Source organism: Talpa occidentalis, unplaced genomic scaffold, assembly GCF_014898055.3.
Source record: "Talpa occidentalis isolate TD23 unplaced genomic scaffold, MPIMG_talOcc4v2.1 talOcc4.8, whole genome shotgun sequence".
In the NCBI taxonomy this organism is placed as follows: Eukaryota; Metazoa; Chordata; class Mammalia; order Eulipotyphla; family Talpidae; genus Talpa; species Talpa occidentalis.
Window position 1 is genome coordinate 5,558,781 of NW_023605194.1, and position 15,781 is coordinate 5,574,561.

Sequence of the window (15,781 nt, forward strand, 5' to 3'; positions counted from 1 at the left end):
ACCCTCGGTCGCCCCCACTGGAGAAGGGGAGCCTTAAGGGCCATTTAAGGAAGAGCTCAGGTCATCCTGTCATCAAACACCATTTGCCAGGGGCCCAATGGGGACCAGGGACTATTATGGCCGCTGGGGATTCAACAATGAAACCAGAGACAGGACCCTTGCCCTCCTGGACGTGAGTCCCTCAGGGAAGAAGAAGATCCAGGAGCAAGCGCTAAACATCAGGTGGGCTGAGGAAGTCAGGGGAGGGAGCGTCACAATTTTAAAATAAGGTGATTTGGGCCAGGTCCTCCAAGGAGAAGCCATCTCAGCAAGACCAGAAACAAAGTCAAGGGTGAGCCTGGAGGACAGCTGCGTGGAAGCGTCCTTAGCAGAGAGAACAGCAAGAGCAAAGGTCCTGGGGTAAAAAGTGGCCTGGAGGCTACAGAAATGTCGAATGGCCGGTGCAGCTAAAGCAAGGGAGAGGGGCAGGGGACACAGATGGAGAAAATCCAAGTAAAGCATCATAAGCCTGCGCTTCCTATTCGCTACATCATCACCAAGCCTGCTCTGGGCCACTGTGAGGAATGAGGGGGAGCTGCCACCCCCAACCCCCAGCCGCAGCCTGGAGTCCCTCCCTCCAGCCCTGCCTGCCCCTCCCCTTCTCATCTTGTCTCACTTTGCTGCCTCCTCCCAACTTCTCTCTGTCTCCAAGGCCTCTGCCCACCCAGGAACCACTCCCTCTCCCAACCCCTGCAGAGATTCCAGGAGCTGGCCAAACCTCATCCACCACCCCTGACCCCACCCGCTCCGGGCCCCTGTGCACCAGGGGTGGCCTGCACGCATTTCTGGGTTCGCAGCTGTCCCAGGGAGTTAGCATGTCGGACAGAGACTGGCCAGTCAACCAAAAACATGTTGCTAGCAGAGGAGGCCAAACGCCCCAGAGCAGCCCGCAGGCCTTCGCGCAGGAGAACGAGGGACAAGGATGCGTGTGTCCCTGGGGACAGTTCCCAAAGTGGGTAACGTGGACAGGAGTTAACCCCCCACCCCCACCCCACGGCTACAGTCGCCAGATGCAAAGGCCACTCCCTGAAATGTGAATCTCAGAGAAATGAATCTGCTTTTTAGGATGAGTATGTCCCAATTCCCAGTGATTTGTCGTTTATCTGCGATTCAAGTTTAACCAGGCGTCCTGTCTTTTTAGTTGCTGAGCCTGGCAGCCCCATTCTTAATTCCCAAACCAAACAAGGTTTGGGAAATAATCAAACCCAATCTGGCTTCTCCCTGGAGTTTCTCTCAGGGAGGCCCATGCCACCATTGCAAATCGCAGGTGGTGGGTATTTTGTGTGGCTCTTTCCAAACTTTGCCTGAAGCCCTGGGCAGAGGATTCCTGTCCACGAAGAGCTACCAGGTGATGCCCATACCAGGGAACTCCAGGCCTCCTGAGCTCGGGGGCTGGCCTGGTTTGCCCTTGTGCTGGATGTGCCACAACTCTTGCAGGCTCCATAAACACCCCTGTCACTGACACCCCCTTCTGGAAGTGCATCTATTGGCCAGTCGTTATCGAGCCTTCCTCTCCCTTTGCACCCAGTGCCACCAAGCCCCACTGGGAGCAGATGGCCCAGAAGATGGCGCTCTGCCCTGAAGGTCTCAGCTTTGCTTGTAGCTCTTTCTCCACGAAACGATTCCTTCATCGTCTCCAAGGCCCTCTTGCTTCCCTCCCAACTCAAAAGAAGGGGTGTCCCCCCTTCTTGTTAAAATCAACTGCTTTCCTATTCCCTCATGAACCCCCTCCTCCATCAACAGTTCCTGGTCTCCCTGCCCGAGACATGGCAGACGGGCACGGAAGGACCAGGGATGCAGAGGCCCAGGTGCCCTCAGTGGGCCTTGCAGGAAGAGGGGCCTCAGCCCAGCCCGGTGTTTCCAAGCCCACAGCCCCCTCTGCCAAGCTGCTCCGGGCCTCCACCGCCCAGAAGGAACCTGGGGCCTCAATGTCAGGCGCCCTGGAAAGGTGCAGCCTCAGCAGATCCTCAGCTTAACCATCTGCTCACTGTCTCCCCAGAAGAAAAGCTCTCTGCCTGCTCAACGCGCCTTTCCACTTTAGAACTGACGTCTCCTAATTAAATCATCGTGGGCCAGGAAACCCGATCTCACTGTTTCTTAACCTCCAAACTACGGCCGTGCAGACCTAGTAACTAGCGCCACCCTGGCTCCAGCTTCTAGTCAATCTGATGCCAAATTCAGCATCCTGGGTCCACGAAATGCAAAGCTTAACTAGGAGGTTCCTGGCTGTGTTAGTTGCTGGGGTTACCAAACAAGCAGACAAACCCCGGGCTTAGATAACTGACAGACATGGCTCTGTCCCAGCTCTGCAGCTCTAAGACCACAGCATCCACAGGGCTGACCTCTCTGGAGGTCTCTCTCCTGGGCTTGCAGAGAACCATGTGTCCACGCGGGCACATCCTGGAGTCTCCTCCTCTTCTCACGGGAACACCAGTTCCATCAGATTAGGGCCCCACCCCCATCACCCCGTTTCATCTTAGTTGCTCTTTAAAGGTGTCTTCAAACACAGTCACCCGAGGGTTAAGCTTCATCATATGAACTGGGGAAGACCTCCAGGCTGCCCACAACACTAGCACTAGCTGTAACATTCCCAAGCTAAGAAAACTGAGGGGTTTGGAAAGAGGAGGACTTTTTAAGCAAAGGGAGAAAGCCAAAAAGGGGGCAGCTGATGCCACCCAACGTCTGTCACCCCCTTCTTGAGGGCTACAGCACTTAGCCGTGCCAGGCTGTGTCGAACTGGAGGCTTCTGCTGTGTCGGTGCCTCCCCCCACCTCCTCCCTCAATGAGCTCACCCTGGGCAGGGACCCAGGGCCCAGAGGCCCAAAGGTGTCACGGCAGGCGCCCAGCACCTCCGCCTTAAACCAATATGTAAGGGGAGGCACAGCCTCCACCCTCTGTGCAATGAATAACCAACGGCAGCCGATCATGTTTATTCTGGAAAAGGTCTTCGTTTTAATTAGCTCACAATACAAATGAGGCGTCACCTCCATCCTCATGTGGCATTCTGCGGACAGCACAGAGCGAGCCCCCGATGAATCCAACACTTCCCTAACTTGCCCATCTAAGACACACCTCACTCCTCCTGGCGTGGGGCTCCGAACCCCCATTTTCCCAGGTGCCACAGAGGGCTTCAGGAGCAGGGAAATCAGGACTGGGTTGCTTACCTCACCCACCTCCTGTCAGATCCTATCCTACTTCTTAAAATCTCCAGGGGATGGTTTTAATATTTGGCCACAGAAATGATTTGGAGGGTGAATGTGGGTTGGCTTGGCTGAGCTTCGATTACCTGTGTCCGCAAGGTGGAGGTGGGTGGATGTGGCAGGCAGGAAGTCCAGGTGGGCCCTCAGCCCCAACGGGACCAGCCTCAGGGGCTGGAGGTCTTTGTGAAGGTGGCGTCACCCACCCCAGACCCAGATTTTCTTAAACATCCTGCTGGGCCCAGGCCCCGAGCCTGGTGGGTCAGTGCCCGGTGCTTCCTGGGCACCTGCTCTTCTCTCACCTGTCTGTGCTCTCAACCCGCCACTCAGCTCCCGATGGCTAAGGAGGGCCCTGCGCTGTGTGGGTGCCGTCAGCCATCGAGCACGGAGACCCCTCAGAGGCGGACACATCCTCTATGAAAACATGTTCTCCCACCGGAACCCATGGATGGGGCAGCCGGAGGAGGGCTTTGTGGGGAGGCAGAATGTGACGTCACCCAGGAGTAAAGCTGGAGCGTGTGCCGGGTCCTGACGGGCCTCTGGCACCCCAAATGCCACCTCTCTGTGCTGCTTTGTTAACTCTTGCTCCCCGTCCCTCACATCCTCGCTGTCCTGCCTGGGGACCCCGCAGCAGCACGAAGGCTCCCCATTCAGAAGTGGTGGGGAGAGGGACACGCTGGGGTCATGGGTAAACATGCTGTGATGGGGACCCCAACCCAGCCTTTCAGCTTCTGTGTTCTCATCGTCCTTGTTCCCCCTGCAACATCACTGTGAGCACAAAAAGGGCAGTTCAGGGAAAGAGCTGAAGAAGACAGCGTGGAGACAGAGGACCGGCGTGACCGCGCTGCCCCAGGCCCAGCTCAGAGGTCAGGGCCAGACAAAAGCGGCTGAGACCTTGGCTTGATCAGCTCGGCGACTTTGACCGAAGTTCCTTAACCGGTCACCACCCGAGCACCCCCTTCCCAGTTACTACGGAATGAGAGGCATGGCCTCCAGTGGTGCCCATGGCAAAGAAAATGCTGCCAAGTGGTGCCCTTGTCTGTTCTTGTTATCAAAAGTCAGCTATAACAGGCCAGCACTGGGGTCTGCGCTAGCCCCCTGTCCTCCCTGGGGTAACAGGCCCTAAGCCGTGTAATGTGGGGTGCCAGCAGCCTGGGATAGTGTCAGGGCTCGCTGAGCTTACTGCTGAATGCAGCGAGGTCCCCAAGCTTGACCAGAGGGTCCAGAGGGCCCGGGTGCTGGGCTGGGCACCTTGGGTGGGGACATGGAGAATCTGGCAGCTGCCCATAAAAGAAAACACTCTCCTACGCACAAAAACGGACAGTTTATTCACAACTACATTTGACCTAGGGGCCACGATGAATTTGTCATTTGGCCACTTTCCATGAAAAACAAAGGGCAAAATTTTCACAATGATACAGGAAAGGAATTTTTTTGATGCTCTGTTACCAGAAAGAAAGTGGGATTACAAAGCTTTCTGAAAAATGGAAGCAGCCCTGACTTCTTCACCTTTTTCAAACCAAATAAATTCCAGTAATTACTTCTCAGAGCCTAGCACCTAGACTGCTGTGCCGTGTGGGCCTCCAGGCTGGTGGCGGCCAGGCGTCGCCCCAGCAAAGGCAGCTGCTCCCCCTAAACACAGGCCCGTTCTTTCTTCCCAGTCCCAGGGGTCATCTCTGCTGAGCCATACAGTCCCGGGAGTGTCAACCCTTCCCAAAACAATGGTCTATTTAGAGTCAGGGCAGGTGAAAAAGAATGCCACCCATTTCTTTCTAAAACCAACATGGGGCCTCCCCAGTGGCGCAGCGGTTGAGCGCTGGGTTGCAAAGCTGCCTGCAGCCTCTGCAGCACCAGTTTGATCCCCGGCTGCTCCCCGGCCACCGGGGAGGGTCCCGCATGGCGCGCAGACCTCTCCTGCCGCCCACTGCTCCCCTCAGCAGTGTACTTCGGTCCTTCTGCCTGCTCTGCTCCCCGCTCTGGCTCTGGTGAATTCTCTCACCCTCCCGCGCTTCTGACTGTACCCAGTGCTTGTATAAATAAATAAAAAAATAAATCTTTAGGGGGAAAAAAAAAAAAAAAGGCAGTGCTTAAAACCAACATGAAGGTCAAAGTGTTATTTTATTTTATAGTCACCCTGGCTCCTGGCCAGGTCCAGTACAAATAGAGGCCCGGCCTTCCACCTGCTCCTTCTCCTCCCACCCAAGCTCCACCCCTCACCTGCGCTGCCTCAAGCACAGGTATGTGGACACCCACCTGAAGGTCCTGACCCTGTTCTTGACTCCCTGTCCTCAGCTCAGGGTGCAAACCTGGGCACGGTCAACCTGGGGAGATGGACCAGGAAAGGGCCAGGCCTGGGACATGGCTGCTCCAAGTTAACCAGAGTGTGATCTTGCAGAACAGCTCTGCACCCCACCATGGAGCTGTGCATCCCACTATGGAGTCATGGCTATGACCTGTGGGAGGCTGGTGCATGGGCACCACCCACCCCTAACTGGCCATTTCGAGCAGCTCCATCTCCTTGCAGGCCTGCGGTGGCCTTCCACACTAGGGCAGTCTGCACAGGAGGCTGCACGCTGAGAGCAGCAGCCAGGTGGGTGCCTGGACTTGGGGGACAGATCTGTCCCACCCTCCAAGCCCTCCCACCACCTGTCATCACTGCTTCTGAAAGGGACAGAAAGGCCTGTGTTTTATGTCACACTGGAGGAGAAAGGATGTGGGAAACAGAAAGGAAATCAGGTAACTGGAGCTTGATGAGGAATAAGCGAACCTTCCCCGCACAGACTTGGCTCGCTGGCCATCCGGTCCAGTTACACAATATCTACATGCCCAAGCCACGGGGGGATGTTCTTTATTAAAAATGCAGGTCCACCCGGGCTGGCCAGATGCAGGGTTCTCACAGGCGGGAACCAAGGGGCAAAATATTAGAATCCAAGATAGAACCTTCCAGCACCCACTTCCCACTCAACACTGCTTCTGAGTGTCAAGCAAAGACAGCTCGAGCTAAAGGAGTGGTTTCTGCAGAGGACTCCCCCAAATTTCTGCAAAACAAAAGAGACTCTCAGCTGTACCTGGCTGCACCTGCTGACCAGCAGCTTGCACCCACATCAGCCCCAGCCCCCTCGGGCGGGACCCTCCCACCCCAGGAGTCCCTCTGAGCCAAGGGCTGCTCTGGGCCTCCGCCATTCCGCACCGAGGCCTGACCCTGGGGTACCTGGGTTTCCTGGTTCTTCCGGGGGAGGCTGTACGCTGACCTCAGGTTCTGGGATGACTTCGGGGGGCGGTGGGGGTGGGGCTGGCGGAGCTTTGACAGGGGTCGTGGACTCCGGGGTCTCAAACGCTTCTTCAGAGTCAGAGCTCCTGGAGGAGAGAGAGGGGGAAAGAGAAGGTGAGGAGGGCCAGGGCTGCCTCTGCCCAGGGCTCAAAGCCCAGGTTCCTCAGTGGTGTGGATGCGACCCTGCCTGGGCCAGGGCATCAGGCTCGCGACCCTGCTGGGGGCAGAAGACAGACACAGGGAAGGCCATTCCACAGCCTGGTTCCCCAGCGTGAGTCTCACGATCCCCAGCTTTGTGCCCAAAAGATCTGTTCTCAAAACACACATCTCTGGCCTCAGTGGCAAATGCAGCGGAATCTTCTGGAAAACTCTGGCACACATTATTTGGCTCCCATTCTGCCAAACGGCTGTGGAGGCACTGCAGGGAGCTCTTTGCAGTCTGGGGTCCCAACACCCCCACAGGATCCCCACTGGGTGGGACTGAGCCTCATGGGGCTCCTCCACCTTTCTCCCACGATGCCGCCCCTTCCCCTTCCCTGGGCTTGTCATTATAGACAGCCACTTTCTAATCGTGGCATCTTTTTCCTGCACGGAGGCCAGCGGCCCTTTTCATCACGGCCTCCCAAGCCCGCACCCGCAGGCGGGGCATGAAGGAGGGAACCAGTCGGCTGGAGGACGTGCCAGGCCAGGGCACGCTGGCTGGTCACCCCCGGCACTGAGACAGCCCTCACTGGGCTGCTCTCCAGGGTGCTCTTCACCCAGAAAAGAGGCCCAAAGCTCCCCCCAGAGGACACCACACCCAGGAATAAGGGGAGGCTGCTCCCCAAACTGAAGCCCTGATCTGGGCTCAGGAAACCCAGAGCAGACAGCTCTGTCGCCCTCTCTGGGGCCTCCATCTTAAGCCAGATCAATGAGGCCTCCCCAGATCACCAGGCCCAGGTTGTGTCCTCAGGCCAGCAGGCTTGAGATGCCCATTGCATGGTCCTGGCCCAAACCTGCTCTGAGGAGCCCAGATGCAGAGACACAGCAGCAAATGCCTCGAAGAAGGTAATTCTCGAGGGTGGCAGGGGAGCTCTGCTGGCAGAGCACCCAGTGGGCAAAACCCAGGTGAGGTCGTATATTCAGAAGGTGTGTGTCAGGGGAGTATGGAGTGGAAACACTCACACTGCCGAGTCCCCCAGGGTCAAAGGACCAGCATCTTCCAAAGCCCCTCTGCCAGCCAGTGGTGAGACCCGGGATGCAAGCTGTGCCACCACCCCAGCCAGGCCTGAGGAAGAAGCCGCTAGAGGATGCTTTGGAAAGTCAACATCGATGCTGCTTTTACCACCGGTGTGTCAGTGACTCACACCATCAATGCCAAAGACCGCATGCCTACCCCCTAACCCAGGACCTTGGCCACAAAGCCCCCCAGGGGACCAAAGAGGCGGACAGAGATACCAGAGCTGCCTCCAACAGGATCCAATGCGCTGAAACCTACACACGATCAAATTTCATGCGTCAAGACTAATTCATGCAGACACCACGGGGGCCACGCTGACTTCTCACAGACTCGCTTTAATATTAAAGGCCATCGCTTGGCTCCAGGGGGAGAACTGAACCCCCACTCAAATGACAAGAGATCTGGGTACCTGAAGTTTTGCAAAGTCTGCTTACCGGTATGAAAAACCCAAGAAATTACACAGAACAAGAGGCTGGATCAGCCAGACTGGGAAGCGACAAGGAGCCCACTTGCCTTTCTCCATTGCTCTCCTGGACGAGCAGATTGGGGTCCCCGCTGCTGGTCACCGTGGTCCACATCCACCGGGCCCATTCCACCGGAGCCCACATTCTCCAGGAGGCAAAAGCCATCTCCGGGGAAGAACAGCTTCTCCTCCCCTCCCCCCAACTCCAACCCCTAACTCCTCTGTTAGTATCTCTGGGATCTAAATCTTCTGATGTCCCAAAAAAGTTAGCAGCATCACCAGCCAGGGAGGGCGTGAGCTCGCCAGCATCCGGCAGAGAGATGGAGGGGAGGCTGCAGGCTAGTTCTAGTCCGGAGGTTTCTGCAACCCTGGGCCCCACGATGCGCCGCTTTAGTGCACAAAGGGCCCCTGCTCCTTCCCAGCAGCACAAGCAAGCGACAGGGAGGGCCGGATGTCCCCGGGTTCAAGCTGCTGAATTCCAATGAGGTCTCCCCTGCTGCAGCTGCCCGGGGCACACCTGCTCCAGTGCGGAAGGGACCACCATTCACACCCCCACCCCTGCCCCCTGGGGGAGGCAGCGCCAGGGAGGGGGAGGGCACACCAGGCGCCTTTGTGGGTCTCTGCGTGTTTACTAGGAACCACTGCTGCGTCAAAACATCGTGGACCCCAAGAACACCATTCACTTCCGGCGCTGCACGCACTGTTTCCTAGTTCCACACCCTCTCCCAGGAGTGGAGAGCAAGTTAATTAGAGGAGGCGGAGGGCAGCTTTTTTAATTAGCTCCTTTTCCCCTATGGAGTTTCCCGGGGGCTTAAAAACACTTCCAAGAGCGGGGATGTCTGCCGTCCACCCACAAAGAGCCCACACATCAATCCAAAGCAGCATTTTGAAGTCCGATGCATGAAAGCAGTTCCCATTGGCTGCCGCCTTTGTATTTTTTTTCTACAACAAAACAACTATAAGACACTAAGGCCCCCACACGCTTTCAAAAGGAATGAAAAGGAAATGAATTCCATTTGCTACAAAGATGTATCCACAAGAGAAATGTGTCTCTGCAGTCAGCTAAAATACTCTCAGTAGCTGAAAAAATTATTTACCAGGACACGCATGTGCTCCACTCACCAGCTCAGTAAATACGCAATTAGATGCAAGACAGTGAAACACACGCGTGTCCAAAGCATGAAGAGATTGCTCGTAAGGGTGTTGAGCATGGCGCCCTCATTCTCAGCCTGAATAGCATTAAAATAAGTGCCCCATGTTGACCTGTTGTCGCGTGTCAGACACTGAGCTAGGCCCCCTGGACACCTCTGTGGTGTCCACTTCATGCTGGCTGGACAGCAACCTGGGCAGAGGGCACCGTGACAGCTGGAGAGGCGGGTGACCGCTGGCCACACTCAGGCAGCAAGGGCAGCTGGGTTCCCATGTCCAGGGTAGGTCCCTAAAATCTGTGCCCTTTTCATTGACATCAGTGGCTTCCACACATTTTTTGCAACCGAACTGTGTTTCCAAATGTACCTTATATGAAATTGCTACGCTTTGGAAGAAGGACTTTCATTTTGTTTAGATGCTCAATGTATCACAGACTCGTTAAAAAGTCCATCCTTGAGGGGGCTTCCCTGGTGGCGCAAGGGGTTAAGACACAACCTATGAAGCTATCTGCAGCCTCTGCAGCATGAGTTTGATCCCGGGCCAGGGAGCTACCCACATGGCGCAGCAGACCTCTCCTGACTCGCCCGCTGCTCCCCTTAGCAGTGTACTTGAGTCAATCTGCCTGTTCTGCTCCCCACTCTGTCTCTGGTGAATCCTCTCACCTCCCACACCTCTGGCCTGTACCCCAGCTCTTGTATGCATAAATAAATAAATCTTACAAAAAAAAAAAGAAAAAGACCAAAACTTAAAAAAAAAAGTCTATTGTTGAGAACAACTTAGGTCTTTGGAAGAACTGGAAAATCCACGCGAGGGTCGGGGAGGGGGGTGCTGGCCAACTCCCTCCTGGCCGCAAGCTGTCGGGAAAGTCCTGGCACCCAGCAGGGAGTCACGGCCACAGCGCCTGCATCTCAGGGGCTGTCCTGGGCTCAGGGGACCGTCCAGGGGGCCGAGAGCGGCCTACCCCACAACTAGATGGATGTGCTAGCACGAGGCTGTGCTGCTGGGGCCCCATGTGGGCCACGGAGAGAAGGAAGACAGAAACGGGCCCGGGGCACCGAAATCCAAGCAACCCCACCCGCCCAGGAAAACTTAAAAATTTTTTTTTTAAACTTTTTCTTGGTTTTCAGAATCTCTATAAGCTATGAAGTTTGAAAACCTCTTTCTGTGCCCTGCAATGAGGAAGGCGAACCCCTCACGGATGACAAGCTGTGTCACAGGAGGGAATTTGATGGAAACTGTCCCCAAGGATAGACATTTTAGCAGGAAAATGTGGCCAGCCAGGCCCTGTTAATCTGTGGTTTGGGTTTTGTTTAAATATGAGCATCTATGGACAACAAAATAGTGTGAGATCAGCACCCACAAGTACATCATATGATGACACACAATATAGTTCAACAGTGTTAAGTATACAGTAAAACTCGTAAAACAGACACACATATGTATCTGCATGCTTTATGAACAACAAGAAAGTCACACATGCTCACACACGCACACACACACACTCGCCTGAGCACACGCCTCCTGCTTAAAACAATTTCACCAGGCTGCTCACTTTTTCGAGCTGACCGCAAAGGGTCAGGCTTGAACTGACCCACCCTGGACACAGCACAGGAAGCTGCTCCACTGCTCCAGTTAAAGGGGAGGAGGGGATTTCAATTCCGCTGACGGCCGAGACGCTGCATGGACGTCAGGTGACCCAGAGTCCCCATCAGGAGCTGTCATCTGTGGACAACAGCAAGGAGAGCAGCAGGCCAGGCTGCTAGAATTTGCCAGCTGACACCTTAGGGAAAGTCAAAGCAGATGACAGCGCACTTAGCCCAAGACTCCCAGCACCAGAGTCTGTCGGGTTTGGGGGCAAGTCCTATTTTCAGCGCTGAGCAGCTGTCCACAGAGGCCAGGCTGAGAAGTCGCCAACTCAATGGCCACCCACAACTGGCCGCCTTGAGGCTAGGCCACCCCCTGCAGGTGAAGGGGGAGACACACACAGCTTGAAGAGTCCTGCTGAGCCACTGCAGAGCGAACAAAATTACAAACGGGAACCAATGCTGGGCAGCCACAGCACATGGACTTTATTGAGGGGCTGTGGAGGCTGAGGACCAGGGTTGAGGACACAGCTGGGAGCATCCGGTGAGGCCATCTCTTAGTCAGAGGAGGGGAGGGAAACCTAATAAATAAGCAACTCACCCAGAAGCACCAGAATGGGGGAGACAGAATTCCCCCGAAAGGCAATCAGAAGGTGGCTGCATGAGAGGGGGTCCTCGAGCAGAGAATGGCCATCTCAGACCCCCTCCCTGATCTAACCACGAGAGCTCGGGCACATCACAGGAGCTTGGGCGTATCATGGGACCTGCGGGCTCTCAGCGTGACCAACGTGGGGATGACAGCAACCGTCAGGAGTTGCTGTCCCTTCCCTGCAGCCCCGGAGAAGGCGGTGCTCCCAGTCATGCTGGGCTGGACGGCCTCCATCCTGATGCCCCACAGGGGAGTGGTCCAGAATGGGGAGGCTGCTGGGGCACGTGCAAGCGGGGGGCACATGGAGGTGCATGCGTAGATGCCCCATGAGATGCCCCCATCCTCCCAGTTCTGAGAAGGACTGTTGACCATTGCACAGGCGTTTAGCAAAAGAGAAGCGGCTCCTCAGCGGCTGAGGATCTCCCTGGCTGCGGGTCTCACTGTGGACAGTGAAGCACCAGCACCCGTGTCCACCATCCCACCGACGTGGCCCCTGTTCTGCCTCTCCAGAGTAAAACCAGGCGGTGACTCTGCAAGCCCGACTCCTTGCATGAGTAACTTCCACTGAGACCTTTAACCTCAGATTCTTGAAAATCTAACTAGAAATAAAATATTTATGGATGCTAGTGAAAAAAAATATAACACATGGTTGGGCCTCCCCGGTGGCGCAGCGGTTGAGCGCTGGGTTGCGAAGCTGCCCGCAGCCTCTGCAGCGCCGGCTCGATCCCCGGCTGCTCCCCGGCCACCGGAGGAGGGTCCCGCATGGCGCGCAGACCTCTCCTGCCGCCCGCTGCTCCCCTCAGCAGTGTACTTCGGTCCTTCTGCCTGCTCTGCTCCCCGCTCTGGCTCTGGTGAATTCTCTCACCGTCCCGCACTTCTGACTGTACCCAGTGCTTGTATAAATAAATAAATAAATCTTAAAAAAAAAAAAAATATATATATATAAAACACATGGGCTCGAGAAAGACACCAGGAGGCGACTCCGACCGGCAGTCGTCAGAAGTCCTCTCTCCTCCAGGCCCTGCTGCGTTCTAAGCCACGGGACAGGCACACCTTGGCCTGCCAGGTGAGACACGGCCAGCCCTGACTACAAGTGTCTCTGTCCAGCCAAGGCAGGGGACTCAGGCTTTGCTGAAGTTCCTGCTCTTCTGCACTGATCTGCAGACCCACGAGGCGCATCGCAGCAGGCCCGTGTGGACCAAATCTCTGCGTCCCCTCAGATCCACGCGTTGAAGCCCAGGGCCCAGCAGACGACCCTGAGCCGGCGGGGCCTCTGCAGGGGTCAGGCCGGGAGAGCAGGGCTCTCGTGTCTCCTGCGTCTGTGCCCGAGACCTGCCCTGTCCCTCCCGCCCCGGGAGGTCACGGGAAGAAGGACTGACAAGGAGGCTGCCAGAGGACGGCCCCGGTCCAGGGCAGGGCACTGCTGTCCTCCCCTGCGTGTCTGTCTCTTTTGTGTTTATCTCTGTGTGTCTCTGACTCTGAGTCTCTCTCAACCCCATCTGTCCCCGAGCCTGAGCATCTGTTTGTTCCCTCCCCGCCGAGTGTGTGCACGCATGTGCTTGTATGTGTGCACGCGTGTGCTTGTATGTGTGCACGCGCGCTCTCCTCGCTTCTCTCGGTCTCTCTGTTCTCGCCCCCTCCAGTCAAAAAGAGGGAAAAGGTACATTTGGAGGCTGCCCTGCTAACTTGAATCCTGCACGTTCCATCAATAATTAAAGCTCATCTGCTCTGACTTTATAATTCATCATTTACAATTTTGCCTTTAAAGTGCTCCTTCAGAGGCTTGCAAATTATTATTAATAACAGCACTGGAGAAAGGCTCGGCGGGCTCTCCCTGCTCCCTACACTCATCTCCTTTTAATGTTTCAACTCAGCATAAATACCTTCCTCATACAGGCAGAAAAGTCATGGTTTTTAACAAATAAACCCACACCTTGCACAGGCTGCAGCCAGCTTGCTAAAGCCCTTGTGAGCTCCAAGCAGCTGCGCTTACCCATCACAGGGTCTGACCCCCCCGGGCCAGGACGCTGACCTTGAGGGAGGCTACGGAGATCCCGAGGTTCTGCAGGCTGAGAACATGCTTCTTTGTTTTTGCTTTTATTTCATTTATCTGAAAATCGGTCCTTCTTGAGGCCTGGAGTACCGAGAGATGCCCCAGCTGGAACTCCCACAGGCGAGCTCCCCAGCAAACCTCTTTCCCAACTTGCTGAGTAAAAGCCAACATGTACCCACAGTGGGTCTCAATGAGTTTCAGTCACGACTGTGGATCTTTTTAAAAAAGATTTATCTAAAAATTTATTTATTTAAAAATCTTTTAAAATTTATTTTTATTTTTTCATTCATTTAAAAATCTTTAAAAAAAAAGACTCAGGCGTGGGCCTCCCCAGTGGCGCAGCAGTTGAGCGCTGGGCTGCAAAGCTGCCCGCAGCCTCTGCAGCGCCAGTTTGATCCCCGGGTCCCCGGCGAGGGTCCCACATGGCGCTCAGACCTCTCCTGCCGCCCGCTGCTCCCCTCAGCAGTGTACTTCGGTCCTTCTGCCTGTTCTGCTCCCCGCTCTGGCTCTGGTGAATTCTCTCACCCTCCTGCGCTTCTGACTGTACCCGGGGCTTGTATAAATAAATAAAACTTAGGGGCCTCCCCGGTGGCTCAGTGGTTGAGCACTGGGTTGCAAAGCTGCCCGCGGCCTCTGCAGCGCCGGTTCGATCCCCGGCTGCTCCCCGGCCACCGGCGAGGGTCCCACATGGCGCGCAGACCTCTCCTGCCGCCCGCTGCTCCCCTCAGCAGTGTACTTCGGTCCTTCTGCCTGCTCTGCTCCCTGCTCTGGCTCTGGTGAATTCTCTCACCCTCCCGCGCTTCTGACTGTACCCAGTGTTTGTAATAAACAAACAAACAAACAAACAAATAAATAAAACATGCCTCTATAAAAAATAAAATTAAAAATAAATAAATAAATAAATAAAACTTAAAAAAAAAAAAAAAAAAAAAGACCCAGGCGGAAGTTGGATGGGGAAGCGTGAAAGCTTTGCTTTTAAAGCTTGAAGTCTAGGGCCTCCCTGGTGGCGAAGGGGTTAAACACCGCACTGTGAAGCAATCTGCAGCCTCTGCAGCAAAGGTTTGATCCCCAGCCCGCCAGGGAGCAGCCCACATGGCGCAGCAGACCTCTCCTGCCTCGTCCGCTGCTCCTACTTTGATCAGTCTGCCTGTTCCCCACTGTCTCTGGTGAAGCCTCTCACCCCCACACCATCTCTGGCCTGTACCCCAGCTCTTGTATGCATAAATAAATAAATCTTTTAAAAAAACATAAAAGCTTGAAGGCTAGAAAATCTTTAAAGCTCAATTTCTACCAATGTTGGAAACAGTACTTTTTTAACTAGGTAAGCCTTTATATATATATATATATAAATTTCATTATAAGCAGCTTTAGATTTACCAGAATTGCAAAGATGTCCCTATATTGCACACTCAATTTTACAGATGATTACCATCTGACATTAACATGCACATTTGTTTTAACTGATGAACCAATACTGACACATTTAATTCACTTCAGTCCATACTTTATTTAGATTTCCTTAAATTGAATTCTGTCCTTTTTGGGCCCTAATATTCTATTCAAATACAAATTAAACCTATGGCTCAAGTCTCCTTAGGCCCCTGGGTCATGGCAATTTGTCAGACTTTCCTTGTTTTTGAGATGTTGACATTTTGGGGAGTCTGGTCCCTATTTTACAGATTATCGCTCAAGTGGGGCTGTCTGTACAATAAAGCAGGGAGCTTACACCTGTGGTCCCTTCTTGCACTCTCTTCACAGGAGCAAAAGGAAAACAATGGCTTGTAAACACAGGCTAATTGCAGGGAAAATGTGCTCCACTCTCAAGGCCCCCCTTCTTCCTGGGCACATGTTCACACCATTCTCTCATACATAATGCAGCAACTTAGCCTTTGACCCACTTATTAAAAATTCTGAGCTGATATAGTCTGAATTAAAGCACTTTCTTCACGAGTAACACGTGAGCGCTATTAGCCGGGTCCCCTTGCAGAAGCAGCCAGCACAGCAGTCACCAAATATAAAGATAAGTCTCAACAGATCTGGCTCCAAAATTCATGATCTGCCACTTGTGAGGGGGCAACTTTGGACGGGTTTCTTATTTTCCCTGGGCCTCAGTTTCCTTGCCTCTGGAGTTGGCAGCGGGGACAGAACCACGTGGGGC

At 54.5% G+C, this 15,781-nt stretch overlaps 1 protein-coding gene across 4 annotated transcripts in view; it reads right to left on the bottom strand.

The window, feature by feature from the left end:
• Positions 1-15,781, bottom strand: part of TACC2 (transforming acidic coiled-coil containing protein 2) — a 116,064-nt gene that overhangs the window by 33,043 nt on the left and 67,240 nt on the right. For all 4 annotated transcript variants that reach the window (XM_054690703.1, XM_054690702.1, XM_054690701.1 and 1 more), the window contains one exon: positions 6,448-6,593. Coding sequence is in view for 3 of the 4 variants with exons in the window: in XM_054690702.1 (XP_054546677.1) it covers positions 6,448-6,593 (146 nt within the window). In the remaining variant the exon portion in view is untranslated. The remainder of the gene's footprint in view (positions 1-6,447; positions 6,594-15,781) is intronic.